A 17,599-nucleotide genomic window follows, 5' to 3' on the forward strand; every position below is an offset into this window, starting at 1 on the left:
CGGGAGCTGCACTCTCTAAGGACAGTATACTATTCAAATGTTATTGGTTTTAAAGTGGTGTTATTTGCGCTTGTTTATCTGTTCACAACTTTAGCCCAACCTGAAAAAGTTCCATTTATGACAACCCTCTGTGGTCTATCTTTCAACGAGTTTTCAATCCAGGTGCAAATATTTTTAGAGTCCAATTTTCTTTATTTTGTACACCAACAACATCTTGTGTGGAACCGTATCAAAAGCCTTTGCAAAATCTAAGTAGACCAAATCAACTGCATTACCCTAGTCTAAATTCCTACTAACGTCCTCAAAGAAACTAATAAGGTTAGTTTGGCATGATCTATCCTTCATAAATCCATGCTATTATTAATCATTTTGTTTTCCAGTAGGTATTCCTGAATATTATCCCGTATTAAACCTTCAAGTAGTTTCCCCACTATTGAAATCAGGCTTACAGGTCTGTAATTCCCTGGATGTGATCTAGCTCCCTTTTTAAATATAGGCACCACATCTGCTTTACGCCAATCTTGTGGTACCAAGCCTGTGGAAATGGAGTCCATGAATATTAAATGTAAGGGTTTGGCTATTACTGAGCTTAACTCCTTGAGAACTCTTGGATGTATGCCATCGGGGCCAGGTGCCTTATTTACTTTAATTTTTTCAAGCCGCCTATGAACTTCTTCCTCAGTTAACCAATTGTTCATTAACATGGAGGTTGTGGCTTCCTCCCATGGCAATACTATTGAAATTGATTCTTCCCTGGTAAACACATATTACACATATAAAGACATGCTTTATTATTATTATTATTTGTTAAAGGTTTCTTCATCATATTATAGAATAGGAGAATAGGGCATCTGTTTTCACTTTGTTTTTCTATTTGCTCACTGATTGATAAGCAACTTGTTTTATTCTTACAAAATGAGCCAGAATAGCTCATGGCTGCAATATGTCTCCCACTTTGGGACTTTATTTGAATTTTAAAAAGCGCATCTGCTAGGTTTAGGGTAAGGCAGTTTATCTAATTGTCACTTTGGAATTAAGCATGGAAATAAAATTCTAGCCCGGAGAAGTAATACAAGTCAGAATAAGCAGCAGAAGTTGCCTTTATAAGTAAAAATGAAAAAATAAATAAACTAGGATAAACTCTAAACGACCTTGACATTATGCTTTAAAAGGCATCACACAGAGTTTGGTTTCAATTTCATTTTTTGGGGGGGAAACTGCATTTTTATAAAACATGTGCAAAAACACTACATTATTTGGCAGATACACTTGGCCTGCAATTCTCTCCATTTCAAAGTACTGACCCCACACTGTGATCCCAGTCTTCTCCACTGTTGGGATAAACAATCCATCCAATATCCAGACCTCGGCTTTTGTTGACAGAAGCCAGCATCGGAGAAACCAAATCAGGAGAGCAGCAATTCAAGCCCACAGCTATCACCTGTTTTGATTCAACGGCGACCTTCACTGCGTCCTCAAATCTATCTCCATAGCAGGTGGAAGACAAGCTCTGAAATATCGTACTTTTCATGTAAGTATCCAGGTCAAGTTGAATACATTGTTACTGTATTAATAGCACCTTTGTACAATGCAGCAGTGAGGTCTTGATTTTGGCAAAAATGTTGCCAGCTAGCTGTGTTGCTTAACAACTCAGTTTAGTTGGGAAGATCATTCCAGGGCATAATATTTGTAATTGACATAAAAACACAAAAGGGGGAAAAAACAGCAGCTTGTCAGCATATAAGTGATAAAGCAGATTAAAAAAAAAAAAAAAGTGTGTGTATTTACGCAACTGGAAGTGTTAATATTTCTCTGACTGCATGTACAAATTAAACTTGCACATCCTATGTTATCATTATCCATACACATTATGTATATATATATACACACAATACATATATACACACATATACACATACATATATATATATTTTTGTTTTTCCAAAGTCAGTACAACCAACTTCACACTGATGCATTTGCTTATATGGGCTCCATGTAAATGGCTTTTCAGGCAAAAAAGTGATACCTTGTGTGCACATTTGCATGTCATTTCCCAGAATCCCTTGCTGCAGTGGGAGCACTGTATGCGAGGTGATAATGGTTGAAAGGCAGGGTTGCAGATCTGTCTAAGACATGTGAATGTGCTCACAAGTGATATTCTTTATTGGCTATATGCTAACAGTGAAGGTTTTTTGTTGCCTTTTTCACCCACCATAACTTAAAATGTGTGTATATATACATACAGTCGTGGTTTGTTGTGGAAAGTGAGCGACCCCGTCAGGAATACAACATGTAAATAAAAAACATATAAAGCAATAATTGTGCAGTATTGTGATTATTCTTTGGCTTGTTTAAGAATCTTGGCTCTTGGGGAGAACCTACTTACAGCAACAGTGAAGAAAATTCGCATTTGTCTGACTCTGTCAGATAGTAGAGAAATGATGAGGTTTCTTTAAGGTGTACTTATATCCCCACTCGGTCTTGACACATGTGGATTAGCTCAGAGATGGTGAGACTCAAATTCCCATATGGTATATGTGGACAAAGAGCAGAAAAACAGACCGATGGTGTAGGTTGCAGAACAGGATTTATAAATAGCAAGGTTAAAGGACATGTACTCACACTCTGTACACATGTGTAATGCACATAAAGGTATCTTTAGCGCTAGATGCGCCCGCTATCGCGTCTCCCCGTCCTCCTCTATCCCCAGTCTTGCCGCCGGCAATGGCGTCTGACGTCACTTCCCTCTAAGCGTCTGTTCGCATCCAATGGAGGTAGGCTGTGACGCGCTGGGAGAGGAACCGCGGGTGTATTCAAACGGCTGGAGTCTGGAGTCTTCTCTTCAAAGCAGCTGCAGCTTGATGAGTTGGCTCTACGCGTTTCGCTGTGGCATACAGCTTCGTCGCGTAGAGCCAACTCATCAAGCTGCAGCTGCTTTGAAGAGAAGACTCCAGACTCCAGCCGTTTGAATACACCCGCGGTTCCTCTCCCAGCGCGTCACAGCCTACCTCCATTGGATGCGAACAGACGCTTAGAGGGAAGTGACGTCAGACGCCATTGCCGGCGGCAAGACTGGGGATAGAGGAGGACGGGGAGACGCGATAGCGGGCGCATCTAGCGCTAAAGATACCTTTATGTGCATTACACATGTGTACAGAGTGTGAGTACATGTCCTTTAACCTTGCTATTTATAAATCCTGTTCTGCAACCTACACCATCGGTCTGTTTTTCTGCTCTTTGTCCACATATACCATATGGGAATTTGAGTCTCACCATCTCTGAGCTAATCCACATGTGTCAAGACCGAGTGGGGATATAAGTACACCTTAAAGAAACCTCATCATTTCTCTACTATCTGACAGAGTCAGACAAATGCGAATTTTCTACACTGTTGCTGTAAGTAGGTTCTCCCCAAGAGCCAAGATTCTTAAACAAGCCAAAGAATAATCACAATACTGCACAATTATTGCTTTATATGTTTTTTATTTACATGTTGTATTCCTGACGGGGTCGCTCACTTTCCACAACAAACCACGACTGTACCTGTGGGAAATCAAAGCATATTTCCCTGGAAGGTTTGAGAAGTATCCTGTTGGGTAACACCATTTATTTTATTGTATTTTATTGTTTGAATTTTATCACAATACTGTGTATTTAATAGGGAACTGTGGCGCCTAGGCAAGTCATTTAAGTACATTTTATATATACATACATACATACATACATACATACATACATACATACATATACACGTATGTACGTGCATACATACATCTTACACCTACCACTCACCTTACATGAGTAGGACAGCCATGCTTTGGTATTTGGAAACTCCCTGAGCAGTTTCACGAGGGCTTCAGCCTCCTTTTGACTCGGGACTGTCTCCAGGGCAAACAGGTCCACCCCAGCAGAGGCCAAGCACTGCATCTGCTGCCGATGCCAGTCTTTCAGTTCCTGCTCCAATAGAACACATGTCTGTGAGTTACAGGTTACCATAAAGACAATATTCGTGTATTTAAGCATTAGATACGCATCTTCAATTTACAAAACGGAATGCAAAATAAACGGAAGGCTGTTCAGTAGTGTTATTAAGGGGAAAAACAACATGTCAAATTCAAATGCGATACCCAAGCGGTATGGATCCAATAATAACCCTTAGCACTTTAGCTGGGGAAGGGGCCGGTAACAAAATGCATGGCAAGTTGTCTGGGAGTGAGGAGTTCAAATATCAGCAGCCCAGTTTAAAAATAAAAATAAAAGCAACAACACATTGTATTTGCGTCTCAGGCCACTCTGGCAAATAAGGGGTTAAATAGTAATAGATTATGATTTATAGATGAAAGGATTCCAAGAGATGTTTTTTGGAGATTTTAGGAGTGCACGTTAGCATATTATATTGTTTAAGCATGTTTAGGTTTACGCAACATAAGGAAGGAAAGTGGTTGATCAGCACTTCCCATGATCCTTTTCACTTAATAAAAACATACCTCAGATCGGACTAACAAATGACTTGAAGAAGGGTACGTAAGTGAGCTGTGGGATGTATTATTGTATTATTAATCATTGCGATGTGATATAACAATAAAACACGAATAGCAGGTATTACCATCCCAAATCCATTTTCTCTTCAATGTTACATGAACTGATGTCTCCATAACCCTGTTTTACAGCTAGGAGCCATCTTGTTCCAGAGAGGCGCACTCATGAAGTACACTAGCTGCAGCAGTAACCAATAACTTATGGCAAAGCATAGCATGAGGGGGGCATTCCCGTCCTTGTTTTTCTAGTAATGTTGCTTCCCTTTTGATTTTACAGAGAATAGGTGCAAATTCTGAAATGATGGGTCTCACCAGTTTGTGCAAGTAACAAGGAAATAGAATGAATTGGAGCTGGAAGAGGCTTTAGCAGTATAGTAAATGGGGACTGAGTACCAAATCAAGGAAGAGTATTCAGAGTGGAGCAGCACTATCAAGCCCATACCTCGGTACTCATGTTGCGCACATAGTTTCCCGTGTACTCTGAGCCATCATGGAGGAATGCACCGTAAGGGCATACTGAACCAGCTATTAGAACGTTTCTCTTATCTAAAACAAAAAACACAGGTATCAGTTAAGTGATACAGCGTACTCCAATTCTCTATTTGCGTACTGTTAAGCCTCTGCATTGCAGTGGTAGCACGAAAAAATACCAATTTCTCAACATATTCTCACTGTAACACAAAGCATAAACTGAAGTAAGCATTGTAAAGCCATCTGAAAATTATCAAGTGAATATGAGATTCAATATCATTTTCAAAACTGCTTAAGGCAATAAGGACATTCAATGGGAAAACTGCATGGACCAAAGAAGGAAATAGATCAGTTGCAATAAAAAGATACTTCCTCTCCAATGTGCATGCTTATACACCACTGGATTGGTTGAAAGACTTGACATACAGGTAATTTGTGCCAGAGTTTAGTGAATACATATATAATGTGCTAATATTTTATTTTACTATTTTTTTTTGCGGCCACTTTTAGTCCTAAAAGGATTACAAACCTTCAAAAAATAAGCGGTGTATGCAACACTTCAAACATGTTGGTTAATTTGTCGTTTTAAATCATTTTTGAAGCCTGTCCTTATGTTGAATCAGAGAAACAAAAAGAAAACAGCGCACAACGCTCATAGTGAAGTAAATCAAGGATAAAAATTTATTAAATATCCAAGGATAGGTAATGTGCGTACATCAGGGAAATAGTAAAACAGCATTTCATGGGACAAGTTACCCATACACCACACCAACATGAAGATCTGGACAATCACGGATCATCAGTCATCAGGCTCCACAGGTAAGGACAATCACAGGTCACCACAGTGATGAAACTGGTCCACAGGTGGGGTGCGGTGAGGGCAGCAATCAAGTCCCAAATATCAAAGTCCCCCAGAGGCAAGTCTCAGTCCATCTCTACCACGGCAAACTGACTCCACGTGTAGCTCTGGCGCTTCCGTCTGATGAAGAGGAATTTAGAGCCTTAAAACATGTTGGAATTAGCTTTTTATTCAAGATACTGAGTTTACATCTAGTCCCCCAAGCTCCTATCATTCCACCCTGCTCTCCCTTGAGGATCCGTCTATTTCGGTGCGACGCCCCTTAGTGACGTCACTCGAGCACCGACGGAAGACCCAGAGCTACACGTCGAGTCAGTTTGCCGTGGTAGAGATGGACTAAGACTTGCCTCTGAGGGACTTTGATATTTGGGACTTGATTGCTGCCCTCACCGCACCCCACCTGTGGACCAGCTTCATCACTGTGGTGACCTGTGATTGTCCTTACCTGTGGAGCCTGATGACTGATGATCCGTGATTGTCCAGATCTTCATGTTGGTGTGGTGTATGGGTAACTTGTCCCATGAAATGCTGTTTTACTATTTCCCTGATGTATGCACATTACCTATCCTTGGATATTTAATACATTTTTATCCTTGATTTACTTCACTATGAGCGTTGTGCGCTGTTTTCTTTTTGTTTCTCTGTTTTAGCTCCTGGTGGTGTTGAGCCACCCCTCATTCAGCTGCAGACGCGCTTTCACCAGTTCACGTATAATTTTGTATACTTGTTATCACTAATATTATTTTAGTGCACTTTCACACACTTCACCCCACTGTTTATGGTTGCGCACTGATTACTCCTCTTGTATAAATTCCTTATGTTGAATACCTGATTGACACCATTTCAATTCAAGTAGAATTGTGTATTTTTTTTTAACTAGCATTAGTAAATATAAAATATTACTGTAATGTTATTTATAATATCCATACTAGGAAACATTTTAGTATTTTTACAAAAAGACCCAAGAGTGTCCAAAAAGATGCCACAATATGCACTCACTGTGGATTTATCAATAATGACAATATGAGTCCTAGATATATAATAATATCTCGATCACTAATAGTGATAGAATGAACTAATTCATGCACAACCCCCTATGCAGTTCATGTAAGGATCGCAACGAAATATAATAACGTTTTATTAAACCATCATATTAAAAATGCATGTGATTATATACAGTGAATGATTAAAAAATCCTCCATGATGGGGGGTGGCGGCCAGCTAGAGCTAAGTAGGATGGTAACCTGATAAGCATACAAATCAACACTTGTAGGTAATGGTCACAAGATAGGCATGTGGGATAAACTGCAGAATGTCCATGCTTCAAATAGCATGTAGCGAGTATATATACACACAAGAGAGCGGGTGTATCCTGTTTCCACAAACATTCAGGGAGTTACCATCAATTGGTACAAAGACCCATTGTATAAGTTAGTAACAATCAGAGGGTAGATACAGTAACCCGCTCCAATCCTACCCTCAATACAATAAATAGGTAGGTATCTTTTCTTGCGCTCACTGCCACTTACTTACACCACTCTATGAGGATCAAGGGAGGATTCTTTTTGGTTGAGCAGCAGAATACTACAGGGCCAGTATTACCCCATTTGGTTTATCTGTGCATGTTTCTATGATTATCTATTGTTATTTGTATTTGTTTTTTTACTGGAGGGAGCGCCTCAGTCATTTTCTACTGTATATAATCACATGCATTTTTAATATGATGGTTTAATAAAAAATTCATAGCGATCCTTACATGAACTGCATAGGAGATTGTGTATGAATTAGTTCATTCTATCACTATTAGTGATCGAGATATTATATCTCTAGGACTCTTATGGTCATTATTGTTAAATACACAGTGAGTGCATATTGTATGATCTTTTTGGACCCTCTTGGGTCTTTTTGTAAAAATGCTCAATGTTTCCTACTTGCATCCTGAACGAGGTATCTTTGCAATCATATGATTGATTGTACTAGGTTGAGGTGCATAGGTTATCGCTTTGGTAAACATTTTAGTAACCTATATAATTAAACATCCCTGCTGCGTCAAATAAATCTTTGGGTTGACACATAGCAACTTAAGTCTGTGCTAACATTTATAGGAGTCTTTCTAGGGCTTACCCAAGTTTTGATGCAGCTGGAAAAATGTCAGGCGCGCACACAAGCCCAATTTAAAATGAGATTTCCCTGTGACAATTGTGCGCCAAAAAAAGCCTTTTGAGGCTCTTAATACATAGACCCGAGTCACTTCTTTAACTACTTTTTATTCACATTCATTGCAAACTTGTTTGTAGTTAGAAGGGAAAGAACTATTTTTTTCAGCAGTGAAATGCCCAGCGCCCTGTAGCTGGGGTGAGGTGGCTATGTTGGCACTGCTATTGTTTAAGACATATTACCTGGGGATTGAACATTAAACTCCTCCGCAGCTTCTTTAGCTAGTCTGACTCCCACATGAAGAAATCCAGCCGCTTCATCTACGTTCAGCCCCATGTATTTATGAAAGCCTTCAATGCTTGCCTGATAGGTTGCTGTAGTCAGGACATCTGCACCACTCCTGAGGAAACTAAAATGACAACGATTTGATCTGAGAAAGACAAATCCTTCACTGATCCTGAAATCACCTGTAACCGTTTGCAGACACAATTTCTTACAAGTGAATCATTTTTGGATCTACCCCCTGAAAATTAATAAGCAGCAAATATAAAGCAATACTGAGCAAAATGTACAACAGGCTAAATAAACCTTCTTTAATGTACAGTACAGACTGAGACTCCAGAAATATTGTGTAATCTAAAAATATTAATTGGTTACCCTCATTTCAAACCCCCACTTCCCCTCCAGTGCCAATGGAGAAAATGCAGTACAGTACTGTGGGTTAGGGCTGTTCTATAGAGGGTGCGCTTGCTTGCAGTTATAGTTGGCTGAGGTTAGTCAGTCTTTCTATAATGGTGCCACGCGCACCCACAGCAGCGAGAGTGGAGCCGGCCGACAAGGGGTAAGATGAGGAATTTCTTTTATGTATATGTGTGTGTGTGTGTGTGTACAATGTTAATAATTTATTAACGTATTTATTTATTACAAACGTATTTATAACACATACACACACATACACACAGTACCTCACTCGCTCACATCATACACACAAAAAGTGTGCGGCACGTGCGTTCGCACAGGCACGCGCACAGCCGCACACACTATATTACAAACCTTAGGCTAAGGCCCCGGTATCTCCGCTGCAACGCGCGCCCGCGAGATTGGCGGCACGTGCAGCCGATTACCTGGTCTGCAGCTCACTGCAGGAAGAGAGACCGGGGGAGGGCGTGGCGGGGGAGTGACGGGGCGCGGCCATGACGTCACCCGGCAGATTCGCCCTCATTGGCTGAACCACCGGAAGGCGTGCCGTATCGCTCGACGCGAGTCCTGCTCTCAATTCTATTGAGAGCAGGAGCAGCTCTCGCCCCAACGCTGCGCCCCCCCCTCGCAGCGGGCCCGGCGCCATTGAGGGGAGGGCTCTCGTCCGTGCAGCGTCCGCCATAGCGGACGCTGTAGTAGGCAGCGGGGTCAAGGCCTTAGAGAGGACAGCAGTGTTCAGCAGCACGCAAAATTAACATTTCAGGCATAGCAGTGCTCTGTATATTTTAAAGATTGAGAAGTTGGAGAGGCTATGTATTTGTTTGCAATAAATTCCCTTTATTTTCCAAGGGGATTCAAATCCTCATGTTATCAATGTCCCTTATATAGTGATGTTTTTGTAAGGTGCAGCTCAGCCAACTTTTTTCATTAGTTTGAAGTCTCATGTGCACAGAACATGGAAAATGGGACAGACAGGTGTACAATTTGAATTGAATATAATTTCTGTAGAAAAGGGCTTCTTAACATTTGATATGGACATTTTAAACGAGGTGTATTCAGAACCTGCTATGTGTATCACACTGTTGTGTGATACAACCACATGTGAGCAGTGTGCGGTATGGCTGGTTGCCGCCGCTGTACACAGATAGACACATAGGTAGAGAGGAAGCCTACAGATCATGGATAGATAGAAATGCATTGGCTAGTTCTTTGTTGTGGCCTATTTTTTACAAGATTACAATTTTAATTAAATAAAGGCATGTTAGATTGACATGAAACAAGCATCCCACTTCTTTTATTTTTTTTATTCACATATTCCAAAAAAGGAGTGTCCTGATGTCACACAGATCATTCTACTAGGAGGATACTGGTTGCACAAGGAATTCATAATAAAAAGAAGTTAAAGTCAAAAGTGGTGACTGTGACGGGACGGGGTAACCAGGCTATACAATAAAGGTTACGCCCATCTGGTTACCCCTGAAACCTTGGGGTCCCTGGCAGCTACATAGCACCATAAGCCAGGGGCCAGGTGACATAACATGCAAAAGTAAAGTGTCCCCTGCTTTTCTATTTTTCATGTTCCCTGTGCCCCAGACTCATGAAACTTTCTAAGTGTAAGTTTTGGGTGGGATATTTGGGTAGAAATGTAGTGGTTTTGTTTGCAGGAGTTCGGGGACCAAAGATACCGGTAGTCCCCTAATTCTCCCCGGCGTGCAGGCATGATTTGCCGTTATGCGGGCTAAATTACACCGGGGCGGCCCAGTGTCCCCCAGACTCCTGGTTTTAGAGCCCAGATATCCCAGTCCTATTTCCCTTACAAATATGAGTCTCCCCAAGTGTTCCCATGTATTAAAGTATATTTTATTTCATTTGTGCTTTTATTATAAATGTCTATTCAGTCAGCCCGGGCATCCATATAGGTGCCGGGAAGTCTGGATAGACATTGGAGTTCAAAGAGGAGACAGGATGTTGAGAGGTGTTGGGGTGCTAAGTGGCTGGGGCAGGGCGGAGTACTGGGTCCAGAGAACAGAGACACTCTGGTCTGCCAGACTCAGTGGAGCCTGCCCAATAGGTGGCAATGTGTTGACTGGGGGAAGCGGCAGAATGTCGGCGCGTATCCCATTGGCCAATTCATATGTCCTGCCCACGGGGCATACCGAGCCGGCTTGGCATGCCCCCTCCTCTGACGTCAGCCAAGAGACGAGCCCCCGTTTCTATTGGCTAGTGGTATAGGGTTCCCACACTCTGCTTGACGCTCCTCCTACCTCCATGCTAAGGATAGCTTAGCGGAGTGTATGTAAGGAGATGCCCCAGTCAGAGAACCAGACGATCTAGTGGCTTGAGTCGATGAAGCTAGAACGACTTTTCAAAGTTGCTCTGTCACGAATAGCAGAGCGACCGGCTTCGTTTTGAAGCTACGAAAGTCTGCCCTGCAGAGGTTAAGTCAGACGCGAAGTCCAAGTTCTCGTTTTTGAACGTGGCGGTCACGGCTAGGAACTGAAGCCGAAAAGAGGACCAGGAAGCCCGGGTGTATATCCTGGTCAGGGTAAGCCTACCGAAGCAGGCACACTGCACCTAGTAGAGCCTAGATTTCACCCCAAGACAGTGTGCTTTTATTTGTATTTTGTGTATTCTTTGTGTCGTACGTGGGTTTACCCGAATAAACTGAATTTTGTTTTTACTACCTTGTTTTACCTAGTGATTGATCCCGGTTTAAATATAAATAAGTGTCAAAAGTCCGGGTCTCCCGTGACAGTGACCAGCAATTTATTGTCAGCAAGCCAATCAACAAGGTCAATGTTAATGGAGTTACCGGACATACGGATTATAGGTTTGTTGCTGATGCTTAATTTGATACACCACACCATCCCTTTTTGGTATTTCCCATAAAAACATGTTTATAGGTGTACACAAAAGCTGCGCATGTAAATAAACACTAAACACAAATTGTGTATAGTATAGTGAAAGCTAGTATATTAGTCCTGTGGATAATCCCAGCACTGCTCTTCTCACTAATTAGTGAAGCAGTCCTGATTTCCCTTGAGATGTTTTTACCTCCTGTGTACATCCTTTATGGCTTGAGGACAGGTCTGAAGAAGCCTCGCACTCCAAAGTGGATCTCCCTAAAATAGAAAAGACACAAAAAGGAATAAAAGAAGACGATTTCCTCCGACTATATCTGTCACACCTGTGAGCACGTGACCTGCGTACGGGACAAGGGTTAATACACAGCTCGCAAGCTGTCCCAATCTTTTCCTGCGCAAAAGGTCCCCGAAAGGGACAATGCCTCCTCTAAATCTGATAAAGAAAACAAAAAATAGAGTGTAACTGTTTACTAATAATCATGTATATACAGTGAATAAATAGCACTTGCAAGATGTCAGATCAGAAAAACATTGGGTGTTATTTAAACCAAGACACCCACTTTCCAGCAGACTCCAAAGCACTGCACATGACCCTGCTGTGACAAATGGGGAGAGAGAGGCAGTATAGGCTGAGCGGAGAGAGGTGGAAGGGGGGCGGGGGGGCGGAAGAGGTGGAAGGGGGCGGGAAGAGAGGGGAGGTAAGGGGAAAGGGGTGAGAGAAGGGGGGAAGTCGAGAAAGGAGAGAAGGGTGGGAGGGGGAGAGAGGAGAAGGGGGGGGGAGAGAATGGAGTGACACACACACACACACACAGACCTGATCCAGCCAATGACATGCCCCCTCCCTCTATAGCCACGCCCCCTCTGCTCTAAAATTATTGCAGGACAGCGATCACTCATGCTTGGAGAGTTGGTGAGTCACCGCTCTCAGGCATGAGCGAGCTCAGTGGCAGCGTGGCCGCAGCCTTAGGCGAGATCATGAGATACAAAGAAATCCTTTTGGTGGTGCACTCAGCTTAGACAAATCTCTCTCCAAATGAGTTTGTTGCCGATATCCTGATGGATCAGGATGTTAGGTAAAATGTTACTTTTAATTAGTTTACTTAAGAGAAAAGATCTCAATAGTAATAACAGTATACTATTTACAATTGAGTAAAGCAAACATGCATCTAAAAATGTGAATGATAATTATCTCAGAGTGTATTATTTGTCTGAGTGTATGTAGCACTTGACTTTTTTCTTATTTATACTAATTAAAAAGTAACATTTCACAGAATATCCTGGTTATCCTCACATGTGCAACATTTGTTTTTCCTGGAACAAATACAGTCACCCTAAGGCTGAGTTTATAGAGACGCCTGGCCTTACTACACGCGCCATCTGGGGGCGGGCCAGTGACGTCACAGAGCTGGTTCGCCCTCATTGGGCGAACCGCTCATGTGACCGGCCCTCTGTTCCCCTCAGCGCGCAAACTAAAACATTTTTAAGTGCTACGCCTCCGCACGCCTGTGCGAGCCCCTGCTAAAGCCGCTCTCATTGCGGCTGCAAGGGCTCACTGGCAAGCGTGAGCGCGGCTCTGCGGCTAAGCGCTGACCATGCTCATGGCCTAAGCCTGCTAGTTGTTGCTTGAGCAGCAGTCTGACTATTCTCTTGCCCCCTCTCTTTCTTTTCCTGTCTGCCATTACCATGCATCTAGCGCTGCAGACATTATAGGTATCTTTGTGTTATCCCTTTTTCATTAACTACCTTGGTGTGAACCAGGACCGGCTAGGAAAATTGTGTGGTTCAATGCAGGACCGTGGTGCGGGGCCTCTTACCTTCTCCTTCACGATCACTTCCTGCAAGTGTCCCTCATCATGGCGCTGCAACGTCAAATGGCGGTGCGTTGCCATGACAACAGGACGTCACGTTGTCATGGCAACACCGCACACTGTGGCACGGCGTTGCCATGACAACGTGACAATTTGACGTTGCGGCACCATGATGAGGGACACTGACAGGAGGAGATCACAAAGGAGAAGGTTAGAGAGTTACAGAGGCCCCACGCTCTCACCCAGCAAGCAGTTTAATTGTTGTGGGGAAGGGCACAGGGCTTCTGCAACCGCGGGGGTCAGTGCAGTGGCACCGATAGCACCGCCATCACGCTGGACCTCGCGTGAACATTAAACAATCATTATTTCACTCATATCAGTCTCCTGTTGTTTTTGGGGATCCGTGTTACCTCAGAGGGTTCCATACTCCTGATAGTTACACAAAAATGGGAGTCCAATAGTCTTGTTTATGACAATTTTAATAGAATAAAAATACTTGGCCTGTAATACATTTGTTAAAATTTATTTTATAATTGTAGCAATTGTGGTAATAGCAGACAGTGCTAGGGTTAATAGTAGCAACCTGGTGAGATTACATTCCTTCTTGTCTCCATATTGCAGCAACTTACAGGCACTGCGGGGCCTGTGAGCTGCTGGGACAGGATGAGGGCCTTGTTACATTTGATTCTGCCCAGTTACTGTCTTCCTGCCTCACCCCATAGGGGGGGTGAGGGTGTAGTCCTGGTCCCGCCATAGCCAAGGGGTGAGGGTAGTGCCAGACTTCCCCAATGGGGGAAGGATACAAGCAGTTCAGTCCTACCCATGGGGGTAGTGGGAGATGCATGCAGGGATCTGTAATGTATGCTGGAAAGCGTGGTGCACCCCAATAAAGTATCCTGTTGAAAAGTTCCTGGCGCCCTATCAACTACTTTATTACTCTTACAGCCCTGGCCTGAACCCACAAGGAAAAGAGACCCTGAGAAGATAAAGGTAAAACCTGCAGAGCAAACACACTATGAGAAGGTCTAAACTCCGTCAAAGGAGAGTATATAGAGATTACCAAAAGACTATTAGAGACTATTACAACCACACCACCCAAATTATGCCAGTAACACCCTATCTCCTGCCGCGGGGGGGGGGGGGGGGGGGAATAGAGGTGTTACATAATATAAAGGGTGAAATGGTATATTGAAACTCAGACAGGTTTTAGCAGGTCCCCATGCTTGTACTGGGCCCTATGCTTTCAGAGGCCCCGTACTCAAGCGTCCTGTAGCATAGTGCTTCTCCTGTCGTTCATGGTCACCTCCCACCTGTATAGGGGCTTCAGGGAGTTGTAGTCCAGCTCTTGATCCAATGCTAAAAACCATAGCTCAGAATACCTTGAGTGAAAGCCAGGGAGGTCACATGACAAGCAACTCTCAATGAGTGCTGTAATCTTTACCTTGTGGAGAAGGAGGGAACTGTAGTCCTCAGAGGCCTGGCCTTAGGGCAAAGCAAGCAAGCCGGTCGCTGTGAGCCCCGCACATCCCCCTCCTGTCAGTGCCGGGTTCCATCTTCCGCCCCTGACCGGAGGGGGAAGCTGGAGGAGGAAGCGCGAGACCCCCGGACTGGCCGGGTTGCTTCTCACCAAGGTAGGTGTGTGTGTTTGTGTGTGTTTTTTTTTTCTTTGATGGGGGTCTAACCTCCACAGCAGGCCGTCTCCTGTGGCGGCGCGTTGCCATGGAGACGGATGTCAAATTACGCTTCAACGTCATATGACTATGCGTTGCCATGGTAACGTGACATCACAGGATGCCGCCGGAGGGTCGCTCTTTAAGGTAAGTCCCCATCACTTTTTTCACAGGAGTGCCGCCTTGGACTCCGCATAGGCTAAGACCAGCCCTGCAAAAACCACAGCCTCTCTCCTGTTCCTCACTCTCTACCTCCTGTACTCTCAGCCCCCCTGTATCTGCCCTGCACCCACTGTCTCCATCTCTCTCACTCCTGGAATATTCTCTCTCTTGCTCTCCCTACCTCTTGCATCCTCTGCCCCCCACTCTTAATGTCCCTTTCGCTCTCCCTCATGCACCCTCTGTCCATCTTGCTCTCTGCTTCCTGCACCCATGCCCCTGTCTCTCTCCCTCCTGCCCCCGCTGTTCCCTCTGTGTGCCACCTACCACAAAAATAGAAATTCTAACGGTTCGAAGGAACCTTAATCACCACTCTGATGAAGGTTCCATGGTGTTGAAGATTCCTTAGTAGAACCAAAATGTTGGCATTTCTATTTTTGTGCACATATACTATTTTTGACCACTTAACAGAATGTGCCTTGTCTTCTCCAGTGCCTTGCGTTGGATGAAGTATAATCTCTTTAATCTACCTATGTTATGTGCACTCACAAATATACACTATTACTTAATTTGCTAAAATGTGCTTACTGACAATTGTCCTTTTTGGACTTGATACAACTACTGCTGTTTCCCACATGTAAAATATCCAAAATTATCTTCCCATCAGTAAAATTTGAAATAAATATGGCATTAGGGGCTAAAGACAAGAAGATAACTGAAAACAATGACACTAGTGTAAGCCCGGCTCTAAAGGAGTTTACATGTAGTTGGATATATATATATATATATATATATATATATATATATATATATATATATATATATATATATATATATATAAAAAACAAACAGATGTATAGTAGCGCCAAAACACAAATATGAAAATTATTAAAGTGAACTAATATTAGAGTGATCAAACCATGGTTCAATCAATAATATAAATTAATGTGACAAATAAACAATGACAAACAATGAATAAAGAATGAATATAAGAACCAGTGCTTAAGTATAGTCCATCCAATGATGTGTATTATATTCCAGTAAGGGTGGTATATATTGCAGCTCTCTGGAGGATCAACCAAATCCAATCAAAACATATTTTTTACCATTATTAAATTTACTTTATTATGCTATGGGGCGTGCGCTCTCTCTTCTTGTCTTATATATATATATATATATATATATATAGCAGAAAATAGCCGTGTTAGTCCAGTTGCGATAGTGCAGAATAAATGAGTTCTTCAGTATTCCGTGATACCTTTTTTGTATATCAGTATTGCTCGACCTGAAGAAGAGAGGAGAACTCTCGAAAGCTTGTCCTATGACATAAATTGTTAGTCCAATAAAAAAGGTATCACCGAATACTGAAGAACTATATATATATATATATATATATATATATATATATATATATATATATATATATATATATATATATATATATATATATATATATATTCTGGGTAGGTGCAGGCTGGGTGGGGATATGCAGATACAATAATGATGGGCGCCAGGAACTCTGTGCTTCTTCCCCTGGCAGATCTCACTTCTACGCTGGGGAGGTACTTATGCTTGTTTCCCTTTGTATTGGTTAGACTGGCAATCTCCTGCATAGCGTCCATAATGTCCTATTGCAGATGGGCCCTGTTGGGAGACACACTATTCTCTGAGACCATTATCCCGTTACTGTATACGGCATTCTTTATCTATCGGATCAGAAGTTTACCAAGGACCTTCAGGTGTGTCCAATCCGATTAGGCTCCAGAACGTCTACTCGGAAAACTCCCTGCTGAGCACATGCTCACTCCTCTTCTGGCAAGAGAGCAATCTTGGACCATTACTATGGCTGCTAACTAAATAGGGTACATTCCTTAACTAAAAAAAAAAAAAGGCGACAGGACTTCCTTAATACACATAACCAGTGTTCGACAAACCTATACATTTGCTCGCCCCGGGCGAGTGGATTTAACGCCCGGGCGAGTAAATATTGGCCCAAGCAGCACACGTTTGGTACTAGGTGGCGAGTAGATTTTTTTGTGTGGCGAGTAGATTTTTTGGTGATTTATCAACCACTGCACATAACTATATGCTTAAACATATATACATTGCTCACGGTGAGGCACTCTCGCTAAAACGCTAAGGAACCTTCTTCTAGAATATCGGATGAAGCTATATCTACCCTCCGATGGTGACCTCACAGGTCAAAGGATATACTGGGAAAGGGTTATCCTTTCTGCATAGTCATCTTACATCACATGATGGGGAAGAAATTATGCGGAGTGATCCCACACAGTTAACTCATTAAGGCCATTAACCCCTTATACTAACTAGTAGTCCACAGAGGGGAACTACATTAGTTTTGAAGCAACTTGAG

General features: G+C 42.7%; 1 protein-coding gene across 1 annotated transcript in view; it reads right to left on the reverse strand.

The window, feature by feature from the left end:
• Nucleotides 1–17,599, reverse strand: part of LOC142489637 (uncharacterized) — a 29,535-nt gene that overhangs the window by 10,998 nt on the left and 938 nt on the right. Inside the window, exons 2-6 of the mRNA XM_075590749.1 lie at nucleotides 11,779–11,846; nucleotides 8,268–8,434; nucleotides 4,981–5,084; nucleotides 3,793–3,954; nucleotides 1,305–1,510 (exon numbers count right to left, since the gene is read on the reverse strand). Of these exons, the coding sequence (XP_075446864.1) occupies nucleotides 1,305–1,510; nucleotides 3,793–3,954; nucleotides 4,981–5,084; nucleotides 8,268–8,434; nucleotides 11,779–11,846 (707 nt within the window). The remainder of the gene's footprint in view (nucleotides 1–1,304; nucleotides 1,511–3,792; nucleotides 3,955–4,980; nucleotides 5,085–8,267; nucleotides 8,435–11,778; nucleotides 11,847–17,599) is intronic.

This window comes from Ascaphus truei, chromosome 3 (assembly GCF_040206685.1).
Source record: "Ascaphus truei isolate aAscTru1 chromosome 3, aAscTru1.hap1, whole genome shotgun sequence".
NCBI lineage: Eukaryota > Metazoa > Chordata > Amphibia > Anura > Ascaphidae > Ascaphus > Ascaphus truei.